The sequence below is a fragment of the Lingula anatina genome, chromosome 1 (assembly GCF_051362555.1).
Source record: "Lingula anatina isolate TDL-2025a chromosome 1, LinAna3.0, whole genome shotgun sequence".
Classification (NCBI taxonomy): domain Eukaryota; kingdom Metazoa; phylum Brachiopoda; class Lingulata; order Lingulida; family Lingulidae; genus Lingula; species Lingula anatina.
This window is the reverse complement of record NC_141767.1, coordinates 18,027,071-18,039,973: the sequence shown is the minus strand read 5'-3', so window position 1 is coordinate 18,039,973 and position 12,903 is coordinate 18,027,071. Positions and strand designations below refer to the sequence as shown.

At 34.1% G+C, this 12,903-nt stretch overlaps 2 protein-coding genes across 6 annotated transcripts in view; both read right to left on the bottom strand.

The window, feature by feature from the left end:
* Positions 1 to 78: 78 nt before the first annotated feature.
* On the bottom strand, positions 79 to 6,727 carry LOC112041493 (coiled-coil domain-containing protein 63). Of its 2 annotated transcripts, XM_024074809.2 has the most exons (11): positions 6,564 to 6,727; positions 6,162 to 6,335; positions 5,610 to 5,799; positions 4,752 to 4,874; positions 4,096 to 4,277; positions 3,573 to 3,763; positions 2,693 to 2,800; positions 1,787 to 2,079; positions 1,294 to 1,545; positions 878 to 978; positions 79 to 662 (listed from the first exon to the last, which is right to left on the bottom strand). In XM_024074809.2, exons 2-11 carry the CDS (start codon positions 6,323 to 6,325, stop codon positions 482 to 484), a joined length of 1,785 nt encoding a protein of 594 aa, XP_023930577.1. In that variant the 5' UTR covers positions 6,326 to 6,335; positions 6,564 to 6,727; the 3' UTR covers positions 79 to 481. The 2 variants fall into 2 exon arrangements, with proteins under 2 accessions (XP_023930577.1, XP_086858206.1); XM_087002080.1 differs by lacking the exon at positions 2,693 to 2,800.
* Positions 6,728 to 7,994: 1,267 nt separating this feature from the next.
* The window catches only part of LOC106154002 (protein retinal degeneration B), a 40,982-nt gene continuing 36,073 nt past the window's right edge, over positions 7,995 to 12,903 (bottom strand). For all 4 annotated transcript variants that reach the window (XM_087002076.1, XM_087002079.1, XM_087002078.1 and 1 more), the window contains 7 exons: positions 12,631 to 12,747; positions 12,176 to 12,292; positions 11,631 to 11,779; positions 10,960 to 11,109; positions 10,499 to 10,682; positions 10,096 to 10,224; positions 7,995 to 9,871 (listed from right to left, as the gene is read on the bottom strand). In XM_087002076.1, coding sequence (XP_086858202.1) covers positions 9,536 to 9,871; positions 10,096 to 10,224; positions 10,499 to 10,682; positions 10,960 to 11,109; positions 11,631 to 11,779; positions 12,176 to 12,292; positions 12,631 to 12,747 — 1,182 coding nt within the window. In that variant the 3' untranslated portion in view covers positions 7,995 to 9,535. The remainder of the gene's footprint in view (positions 9,872 to 10,095; positions 10,225 to 10,498; positions 10,683 to 10,959; positions 11,110 to 11,630; positions 11,780 to 12,175; positions 12,293 to 12,630; positions 12,748 to 12,903) is intronic.

Genomic DNA, 12,903 nt, shown 5'->3' with positions numbered 1-12,903 from the left:
GGATTTTAGGTCACCGTTTGAAATTTGCTCACGTCATGTTCAAAAGAAAAGTTGACAGCAGTTAATAATAAATAACAACCTAAAACTTGAAAGAAGTGTTTATTCAAAAGCACCACTTAACTCCATAAAGATGTTGCAACTACTGAAATGCAGTAAATCAAAAGATGTTACACCAGAGTGCAAATTTGCCTTGAATGCATTTGTTTTTAGACATGTTGAAAAAAGTCCTTTTATCCGTCTTGGATAGCATAACGCACATAAACGCTGTCTGAAAATATCAACGCAAAATTTCATTTGATATCTGTCTGTTAAAACGTAGTACTTTCTTCATACAATATACACGCCTTCATTGTGAATTATGGAAAAACAGTTTGTTTGCAAGCTGCAGTAACAACAACATCTCCAGAATAAATTAATTTACACTACCAATAAATACTACAACAGTATAATATACAATATATGTCAGAGAGAAATTGTTGGGTCAAACTCTCTTCTTCGTCCCAGTTTTAGTGGGAGTTTTAGATCCAGTTCTGGGCTGCTCCACTTCCAAGCTGGCTGCCTCTGCCATCCTCTTATCCATAGCTTTCAGGACACGAGCTCTGATCTCGTCAGGGTTGAGTGGCCTCACATCTTCCTCTTCCTCTTCTGTGTCACTGTCTCCACTGCAAAGAATAAAAGTTTGAATCACATTTTTTTTTCTGACATTACTTTTTAACAAATTAAAAGTTTTGCATTCTAAGAGGCAAAACTAGTTGACATGTCTGTTGTTTCACTACTAATCTTTCCTTACAATGCAAAGAGAATAAAACCACTGAAAAAAAATTTTTTTGCAACTCCAGTTTCCAGCTTTCGACCCTTATTCAATGTGGTAACTTACCGAGGAAGAACCACATTAGACAGGCTGGGTTTGGTAGGTTTAGGTACAGCTACAGGAGCAGCTTGGGCAGCAGCACTAGGTGGTGGAATGATGCCTTGCTCCTGGAAAATAAGATACAGGCCAATGAAATATAGTTAAGTGTTGTCAAATATCTTTAATACTATATGGTTTCATTTTTTTCTTTGTAAAAAAATGAGTTTGCACAAGCCTGCAATTAAAATTCTTCTATACCACTTTCAAACAAGAATGAGTTCATCGTCTCACTGCTTGCAACAATATTATCGATAAAATGCATGAAGAGAGAACAGAACATAGGCCAACTTAATGTTAAATTGTTTTATATATTAATAAGAAAAGTGTTCTGAAAAGGATTCCATTCACTGCCCTCCTCAATATCAGCCCATAATTATACCTACCTTCATCTCCAAATATTCCTTCACAGCCAGCACTTCGTTGGTCCTCTGCTCAATCAGCCCCAGGTACATCATCACATTGCTGTCTGTGATGCCCACACCAGCCCCCAGCATCTCCCGTATTGGCTTGTCATCACAGCCAGTACTGCTGAACATGGCACCTATCTGCTGACGCAAATTCTCCATGGACTTGTTCACCTCCTTCAGCCTTTGCTGAGATTTCTCCGTTTGAGCTGTGGCTTTCTGGATGCTAATCTGAATTTTTTTAAAATTAATAATAATAAATAACAACAAAATTACACTTGCACTCATTATACATGATGCACAGGCCCAAGATTTTTAATAAGAAACCCATTCATAAATTTTCTATTTTTATAAAATGATAAAAGTTAAGTAAATAAAAATACACACGATAAATTGAAAGAGAAAATAAATAATTATGTAATAAATAGTTTATTGCATATCAAAGTTCACAACCTGTGCCTCTTACACTGACCTGCAGTTCTTTAAGCATCTTCTCTCTGCTGTTATCCACAGTGGCCTCCTCACTCTTGAACCTATTGATGTCCTCCTTGATGGCACTGATCTCTTCATTCAGCAACTCAACTTCATGGTTCACCTCATTGGCATAGTTAAACAGTGCGAAGTTCTCACCCTCTTTCTCAATGAACTGTTTCACTATCACATCTATGTCCTGCTCTCCTGTGGCAGTTTTGATGCGTTCAAAGGCTTCCTCGTAGGTTTTGATCTTTTCTTGATTCTGAGCAATGGCCTTATCAGCATCCAATCCTAGCAAACAGAGTTGAAAGTCATTGAGGCAAATGTGCTGGTAATCTGGGTATTAAAATTATTGTTAAAATTAATTTAGGGATAATATTATATGTCAGAAATAAAACGGAAAAGGAAAAAAAAAACAACTAAAGAAAGAAAATGAATTTTAAAAAATGAATTAATAACAACTAAAATTTAACATCATATTAGGAGCCTGCATAATAGCACCAAATGGTTTTTCAGATTCTTGCAGACAAGCTTGTCGACTGGAGACTGCCTCATACCTGTGACAGTCATTCATGTCATTGTGCCATTAACCAACTTTTTGGGATTTATATTTCCCACACAAAATGCACTAAAATGGCCCATCCCAAATGATACTGAAAAGTTTGCATGGCTAGCCCAAATAAAATCCTGTTTCCATAATAGTTCTATTTAAAAAAATAGTCCAAGTGACAAAAGCAGTGCTAGTTAACAAGACTGTCAGCACTGAACTTTGAAGTTGTGGTACATACATGTAATACACCCTGAAAAACACTCCCTGAATCTCCTACAAACAGCTTTTACTCATATACAATCGCACAGGATGAATTCAATGCATGTGTCCAGTATAAGTTATCATTATGTTCACCTTTGCTCACAGTGTTTTCCCATTCCTTAAATTTGTTTAGGATTTGTGTGGAGGTTTTCTGTGCCTGCTGCATAACTCCCAACACATCACTCACAAAAACATCACAAGCTATAAATAATTATAATAATACATTGAACTAAAAAATATCATCCTCAGCAACCTATAACAAATACTATACTAAGTCTTGACTGTTGAATTTTGTTGGTTAACTCAATTAAATATGTGACATATTGCATAAAGCTGAAAAAATTTGAAAGAGACATTACTTTATTTTGAACTTGTGATGAAAAAATATGTTATATATTTTATATATAGGCTGCTGAGGAATAATATGGATGACCAAGCAAAATAACAAAAAAGGTAAACAAGACAGCACAGCTGGTACATGAACAGACATTGACCAAAATTATTGAAGAAACAGATCGTAAACATTCTTGCTTATATAGACAAAAGAGAAATTTTCTTCAACAATTTCAGCAATTTTCACATAAACAACAAGGCTAAAGAAAACATCTCTGTAAACTTCTGTATTAAAACATTTTTTATAAAGCACAAGTCCTGCATTTAAAAGAAACAGACATGTTCTGAATAAATGCAGACATTTATAATGTCTGTGCATAAATAGTAAGTTAACAGAAGCAATATTAAAGTGATTACGAAAAAAGAACAAGAATAAAGATCAACAAGAAATACATAACTACCAGTAAATCATGAAATGGGTAAAAAAAAAAAAAGAATTCTACATATATACTAATCTTAAACATATGTCACATATTTGTAGATATTGATATATTAATTGGTTTCATATCTTTTACTCAGATTTTTTTTTTTTTTTTGCAATCATTCTAAAACTCTTCACCATTTGACCTTACTCCCTTACCCATCTTCTTTTTCTTAGCCATTTCCATCAGTTTGTACTCCATCCTGTCGTGGTCCTTAATTGTCATGAACTCCCTCAGACTCTCATCATTCTTGATCATTCTCTGCAAGTCCTTCATCTCCACATGGTAGTGAGCCTCATCTCTCTCTGTGCGCTCCTGGAGACTCAGCATCTTATTGTTAGCATCATCTCTGCAATAATTGCACAAAAAAACTTTCAAATTCTCAGGTGTGGTATTGTTCAATGAAACAACAGCATCATCTCTGCATAAAGAGTCAATGTGTTTATTTTACCTTAAAAGGTAACATATTTTATACCCATATTTGTTAATTGGTCTATTGAGTATTTTGTATGTACTAGCATGTGTTTTTGTGTCAGGTGTACCAGAATACAAGTGCAGTCAGAGCTGAATCTACACGGACAGGGTGACAGCATTACCAATGTTCATAATGCAAATACCATGCTGACCACACACTGGTTGACGTTTTTATGTACATATAACATCACAAAATTTCCAAACTACCTGCTATCATAAGCAGCAGTTGCTTCTGCTATTATCTCCATTACTTTATCTTTGGACTGCTGCAGTTCTGCAGATAACTTCTTGTGTAAATTATCAAACACTGCTCTCTCTTGCCTCAAGTGGTCTATTTCTTCACGCAGTTTGGCATTTGTAGCAAGCTGTTTGTTTAGATTCACCATGGCCTAAATTGAAAAAATGAACAATTGAAAGGATCTTTTTTATGTCTTAAATATCCTTGGATACTACATGTACACTTTGATCTGAGCTAAAAGGTCAAGAAGAGATCATTTCTCTTAAACCATAATTATTATAATTACTCCACTTAAACAATGAAGACACACACCAGACACACTTATTCAGTGCATATATCTAAGGTCAGACATTTTGACAAAAATTAATTGACATACCAGTATATTGGTCAAGAGCTTACAATATGAGTGATTTTTTTCCTGCTTTTTTACAACGCAACAATTAAAAGTGTTAAATGTGGTAACTTGATTCAATAACAATACAATCTTCTTTGCAACCGAAAGAAAAGTATATTAAAGTTCTACGTCAAAAAAAAAAAAAAAAGAAAAATATCATGTTGACTAAAATATATCTTTTTGAACAAATTATAGGGAAAAGCCACAAAATAAAGGTTAAATTAAACCAGCCTTGTCAAGTCTGTTTTCCAATACTCTCAGTCTTTTGCTTGTCGCATTGGCCTTGGTGGCGCTGTTGTACAATCCACCCATAGTCATTCTCTGGTGACAGATCTTTTCTTCCATTGCACGAATCTAACAGAAAAAAATCTCAGTATTAGTAGTCATATTATTTCTTTGAATATATCATGCAGTAGAGAGAAGAACGGATAAGATTTAAATCTGTAAGAAAGGAAAACAAAGCAAAAGATAAATATGCACTGAACTACATGTAGTGTTTTTATTGGATGAATCAAGTTAAAACTTTCGCATTAAAAATGGCACAGTCATTTTTTTTTCCTCAGATATAAATTGTTGGCTGTGAAAAAAAAAAAACCATGATATGCCTACCTCTTGCTTGTTTCTTACTTGTGTCTCTAAATACAAAGTGTTTGATAGACATCCCCAGTGACTCAAAAATTATCAGACATTCACAAGAGTTTTTCAAGGGAAATTATTTTAAATCGAACATGTACAGTTGTAAACATATAAATGCATTTATTTACGTGAAATAATTTTTTTACATTTCCTTTGATGATGATGATGATGATGATGATGATGAAGATATCCTATGATTGGAGTATCTAATGGAAATTACATGAAAGGCATTTTTTCTCACATGAATATCAAAGTATTTTGGCACAACAGAAATAACTTAGTGATTTTACTAATTTATTATAACTGTAAAATAAGTTAATGAAATTTAGCAGTGGCAGTGCCCACTTACAAAAAAAATGAAAAGAAATAATAATAATAATAATAATAATAATAATAATAATAATAATAATAATAAAGCAAATACAATAAAAATGAAAAACCTGCAAACCTGACCTGTGCGTCCATTTGAGCTATCTTTAATTTTTCACCATCAACAAGTGCTTTGTAATCATCAGTGCTCTGAATGAGAAGTTGTAGCTGTTCAGTGTTGTACATATCTTGTGCACATTTCTTATCACTCAAAGCCTGCATCAGATCCTTATTGATCTCTTCATTTTCTTTGGTGAGGGCATTGATTTCTGCACTGTTTAATAGAAATCAAATGTTTGTGCTGTTACCAACACTTTTAATTACTGAAGAAGCATGTAATTAATACAAGAAAGAGGACAAACAGTGGCCCTTCATGTATGCCCCAGTATCTGCACATTATGTTCAGTTTTTTGGGAAGGATATTTAACAAGCTCCAATTTTCAGAAAATGGATGGTTTTGTCTTTAAGTCATTCCATCTGTAAAACGATAAATAATGATTGTAACAAAGAAAAGAATGAGTTTGTTCCAACTAATGGAACATCACGTCAGGATTTACATTGAGCTTACACATGTAAAAACTACAGAAATAGTGAACTTAATTTTTAGTGGTGTATGAAACAAAAATTCTTATTTACTTTTGCTTTTTGATAATGAATACTGATTTTTCTTGATATGCCTTGCGATCTCCTTCCATAATCCGCAGTTGTCTCTGCAGTCGTGCCAGCTCCATCTCCTGCAAACTTTCCTCGCAGAAATCATCTTCCTCCTCCGTGACGCGCTTTCCTGTAGCTTTCAGCATAATGAGAACTCTGCAAAAGACACATTGTCTTACGGTACCTGCTATTTTTGCAGTTAAGCATTTAATTAATCTCTTTAATTTGACCGACGCTTTTTTTCTTATCAAGATATCATAACAATAACGGACCCAAGGCTGAGACATCGTAAATTCGTCTGCTACGGCTGCCCAAACACAAAACACTCGATTACTTTGGACGATCTAACTAAAGTTAACATTGTTGAAGCTTTTAATTCCTCACCTTAAATAAGAATATAGATTGTATATTCGGTTTAGAGAATAGCACAGTAGACGAAAAACCGTGTTTCACGTTCAAACGAAAGAAACAATAAATATTACAAACGTGCGCACGGTCTAATCGTCGCATCAAACATGGCCACATTGTGACGTCATTCTAATTTGAAAACGAGACCAAATTTCGTTTACCAGTATGTGTCCTACTGGTTTACGTATTTCAAATTAGCCCCCTCATTTCCACAGTTTTTTAAACAGTGCTTCATGTGCTATGAGTATATTTGGATATTTCGCATTCATTGCTGCGTTTTACGGGTACAATTGTAACGGTTGAATATTATGAGGAGTGAAAATTTGGACCTTCATCTATGCAGCATTTTTAACTTGGACATCACACGTTATTTCATTTTATAGCAGCATTTTGCCAGTTTAGTTATTCATAACAAACACAGCTATATTCCTCATCTGATGAGACATTTATTCGTGTTAAATATTGCAAAAAACACTTTCAACAGTGATTCTGAAAACTTGACATTGTGATACATGAGTGATCGTCAAACTGGTACAAAGCATGAGCTTCACCTGTAAAATGGGATTTCTACTGAGCATAATGAACACTGTACAGCACCAATTTTACACCTATCACATTCATACATATATCACTTTAACAACTGTTTATGATGTAAATTAATGCTTTTCTCATCTGGTGATTAAACCTAGTCATGGTTAATTTAAAAGGTGAAATTATTACATATCCATGTATGTACATATACTCTGAACTTTTAAATAGTCAAACAATGTACATTCAAGCAACATGTACAATAACATAAAACTACAAAAATAATACCTTATCAATACAATACTTTATTTTTGGTACAGTCTTAAGTGGAAGAGTAAACAGAAATAAGGGAGGGGGATTTCATAGCACACAAACAGTTAAAGCAATAATAACTCTTCGTTTCGGCCAAAAAATGAATTTTCCTGGAGTAAACAACAATTTTCCCATACTTACCAATGGTTAATGAATCCATTTTTACATTCAAAGTTAGTCCCTGGTTTTTTTCTAAAAAGTTTGGTTTTTTGTTAAAATCTCTTAAGAGATTTTAACAACGTATAGACATCAATGGAGGTCGCGTGGTCTAAAGACAAGTTCAAATATCAGAATAAAAGCTATAACTGCTGTTTTTGTGGTAAAACAGAATATATTATATTTCTATTAGTTATTCACAAGGTTTTTATTGTGAAATATAGGTCTCATACAAAGAGTTATTATGCCTTTAATAACTATTTTTTCAAATGATATATTAATTTTTCCAATTTCTTTGACATTGTCAAAGAAAAAACTGCCAACTTGGAGAAAGATAGAGTTAACAATCATATATAAACTGGATACATAGAAAATTGAAGCATTTATATATATATATATATATATATATGATATTCATTAGATAAACATACATACTTTTTGGAAAAAAATACCCAATATTATATGAACAGTTGCCTGAAATTGTAGCCATGATGCTAATCATTAACAAAATGAAATATAATAATTGGAGCTAAAAATAATATTGTAATTTATATGAACATTTTTAATTCACATAACTCAGAATATGTAAAAATTCTTTATTATCTATTGTTTTAAAAGAAAACATTCCACTCTTTCAAGTCATGATTGTTAGCACAACTGAGAGACAGACTAAAAGATGGATCAAAAGTAACTTCCACCAGAGCAATACTGACCAAAATCCTCAATTAAAATATAAAAAGTCCTATTATTTTCATAACTAATTACAATGTGCACATATTAAACATCAAGCAGCAAAATCTGCCAAATGTACAGTACTTCAACTAACTGACATGTAAATTTGATGAAGATCATAAAACCTTGATAAGAATAGAAGTATAGAAGGTTAAGACTATTTAAATAAAAAAATATCTTAATCAATAAACTAATTCGATTAGTGTTCTACCATGAAAGATCATTAAAAATGGGGTGATCAAAAAGTGCACAGAATGATGTGACAGACATAAGGGATGGCTAAAAAACAGCCAAAAGTGCCTGTCCATAAACAGTGCATCCCCCATGGATCGCATTTAATGGCCATGTTTTTATAACTATACTATTACCAATGCTAAGAATTAAGTACTAAATTCATGGCAAAATTTATAAATGTAACTTATATCAATCTTGACCTTTTAGTACAGACCCCTTTCATATCTCTCACTTTTTTTTCACATCCTTAATTTAACAAAAAGAATTTGCTTTTAGCATAAATTAGTGTTTACACTGCAAGTATTTTTGAAAGATCCTTATTGATTGTACTGAACAAGTTACTAATAACAACTCAAACTATGCAATGAAATCAATATTACATAAAAAGAATATCATTATTCACTTCTTTACACATTTTCATTATTGAACAGACAAAACAAATTAGTGACGAAACAACCATCGAAAATATACTCTGTAACAACATAACACCGAGTCCAGAACTTTTTTTAATGTGAGAGTATGTTTCTCAGTTCCTGAATGAAGCATGATTTACTAAAAGCTTTATGTAAAACTCCATGTAAAACTTCTTGGCTCATCACTTGGTTTGGGCTACAAACAAACATATTTGCTGATTTTCCATGTACAATTCTTATAAATAGTCTCTTTCCTAAAATCATTGTGTCTGTAATCAACTTGTCAAATGACCATCAAAATGGCTGTCTATAATTCCTGCATCTCACAACCATAGTTAAACTTTTATCAATGTTGTGTTCCTTTCGTTCCAGGAGATGACCTTAACCCACATTCATAAGGTCAGAGTTTTCTCCCTGAAAGTGTGGGTAGGAAAATTTGGTTTTATCCCAAAAGGAAGTCAAACAATCCAACCTCAGAGTTTTCAACCATCTCAACCACTAAACAGCTGAACTTAATCACCAGTCAGATTCCAATCCCATAGGATGCTAGGTCTTTCTGCAACTCCTCTAAACCTAGACCCCAGTCTCAAAACCTCTATTCTTCCCCCTTGGTGATGCTCCCCTGGCTCGAACTTTACCCACCCCTAGCTGCCCTGCATCCACCACGGTGTTCCCAGACTGACTGACCCCTATGGCCGGCATAGTGCTGTCCTCTGGAATCTCTAATGCTGGCTGGTTGGGGAATGATGACATCCTGCGAGCTGCCTGCTTCTTCCCTGATGTCTTCATCTGGCCTGGCAACATGAAGCAACTCTTGCGAATAAACATACGTGCATTACCCACTGCAGGGCGAGAAGCTCCGTGTAGGATCAGGTCACTGAGATGTGCAGCATAACCATCTGCCAGGATCTGAAATACCATGGTTAAGTTGAGGATAATTTGATATATTTTTCTAAATATTGATGCTATGAACTATCATATTATAGTTAAGAGAAAATGTTTTCTTTTAAAAAAACTAAACAAATAATGTTCTGCCTAAGCCAACATCATAAACAAGCATCATTTTCCCCCCAACTTTTTTGCAGCTCAGAGATGGCTGCCAAAATAAAATATTTGTGATTGGGGCAACATACCTGGGCCTGTTGGTAATACTTTTTTGCCACTTTGCCAACAATATATATCTGTTCTGGCTTGCAGCCCACTGCCTGATAAACTGCAATGTCTTTACTGGAGCCATATGCTGCATGGATGGAGATCTCTGCCTACACATCAAAACATATAAAATAAAATTCTTACTGTATGAATATTTCTGCTTAGGGAGTTAAGGTTCATGTTTGAAACAAATACCGTATGTATCCTTGGACTTGCCATTGTCCATCTACATAGATTTTACACAAAATAATTTTTAGCAATATTTTTTCTTCTGATTAAAATTTTTCTCACTGTTATGACATAACTGGAAATGTTCTGTCGAAATCTTCAGTCAAAACCAATGGGGAAAAACCAACAAGGAATACTTCCCAATCTAATCCCTACCTCACTGACAAGATTTTTTAGATACTGAGTCTTCTGCCTGAGAGGGTCAGCAGAAAGCCCATCCATGAAGGAGACCATCCCATGGGGGAAGTTGTGCTGTGCTAGCCATGACACCACTCTCTTCTGCTGCATGTCTGGCCTGGCTGACACATAGATTATCAAGTAGCCTAGATCCTGCCAATGCCTGGAACACCGAGTACAAATATGAAAGGTCCTGGGTGTTATTGCTTTGGATGTGGATATAAAGTTGAATGGCAGAGACAGTTATAATCAAGTGTATTCAATGTAAATTGTTCATCGGGAAGGTACCTCAAGCATTAGCTTAAACTATTATAATAAAGGAATTTTCATATGTCTTAATGTTGATTAAATAGTTATATCAGTTCCAAACAAGAAAACAAGTTCTCAAACATTTTCCTCTGTGGGTCTTAATGTGCATTTCAAAGTGCTGTGTACATTACCTGACTACATCTACAGCCCCAGCCCTGACTTTGGGGTCTTTTCCCATGATTGACACACTGGCTGTAAAAGAGCCATCAATACTGAATACTACAGCTTCTGTCTTTGGTGGGAGAACTGCCAGGTAGAAGTCTGCACAAGTATGGTCACCTCTGGAATTACAGTTAAAATAATGAAAATTTTTCATGCAAAGGAAAGCAATTCAGCAAAATAAAACATAACAGAAAAGTTCATTTCAAACCCATCCATTTTTAACAGGTTTCTAAACAGACCAAGAGGTTTTTAAGAGAGACTAAAAAAAAATTAAGCCAGTTAATTATGAAAACTAAAAGGGATGAAATACACAAATAGGTGAAATACATCTCAGGCATCCTTTATACAGCCTTTAAAAAAGTCTCAATAAGCACAGTGTCACATCAAACTAACTTACAGGCATGTATAACATGGTGAGTTTATTAGAATTGACATTGTACTTGATGAAACCATTATGTCACATCTAGTAGACTCACAATGTCATATGTTTCTGTGAGTGCGATAGAACTTGATGAGAATCCATCTTAATATATAGAAGGTGAATGCATCAGGCATGCCACTGTATGATGTGGTAGATGTGATTATGTACAGGATGGGACATGGCACACCTACTACACAGGAAGGCAAGAAGATCACATACCTGACTACCATTTTAACAGGATACATTCCCTGGCTGAGACGTTTGTCCTCAGGAATTTTAAATGAGACTCTTCCATGGCTGTCTGTTATCTCAGTGCCAAAGTACAGCCACTCTCCCGAAGGTGGCTGTGTCATCACATGGATGTCAACCTTAACAGACATATTCATATTGTACATAAAACAGACAATAAATTAGAAAGTAATACCTTAAGATACAGTTGAATTTTTTATCAACTTCTTACACCATCATATGTCACCTTATGATTTGATTTGTCAACAAATCTTATGAAATGTTTTCTTTTTTTTCCAAATTAGAATACTAATATCATCACTGACAAACTCAAATCTTTGCATAACTCAAATAAATGTTATGGTGCCACTGTGTCCAACTTATGTGGGGTCTACTATAATTGATCCACTTTACAGAAAAAGTTTTATTTCTGAAAAAGTCTAAAGCTGCCTACACATTTATAAATAAGGACAACATACTGCCTACATTTAGTATTTATCTGGATAATCTTAAAAACAGAAGAACTCTTATCTTACTTTTTCCCTTGACAATTGTACAATGTCTAAGGGTCCATACATAAACCTTGCAGCAAGAACCTGAGGCCTATCTTCTTGAACTATAGTGTCATTACCACGGTGATTTGGACCTACATTCTGCAATGGGAAAAATAACAATCATCAATAAATTTAAAAGAAATATGTTACCAGCTCAATCAAATCTTAAAATCACTTAGTTTGGAATTCATATGTGCCTTAAAATGGCCTCTTCATAACTGTTTTCAGGTAAAACGTAATAATAATAACAATTAATTAATTTCAAGTCCAAAATCCATTTACAATGTTTGGTAGACTTTACACAAAAACAAATACTTAAGAACACAATGACCAAGATATGAAAAAAAAAATTTAAAGTAAAACCGAGATTTTAACTCTCACATGAAACCAATTACAATTTTGATTGTAATCTTGAAAGATGATCAATAATAACTTACTCTGACTTTGATAGTAGTTCTCCGGTGTAACCACTTCTCTCTAGGCTGTGGAGGTCTAAATATTGAAGCATCCTTTGTTGTCTCAGACGCTGCATACATGTCATCTTGGCGCACAATCTAAGGGAGAAATTTCCTGCATGAATGCAACTTTACAGGTTGGTAATTTTCTTGCAACTATATGGTCAAAACTTTGACAAAATCAAGTACGTTGCACAATTATTTATTATCAGCTAGTTTAAAAAGAAACAGGCCCGTATCCAGCGATTTCCAAAA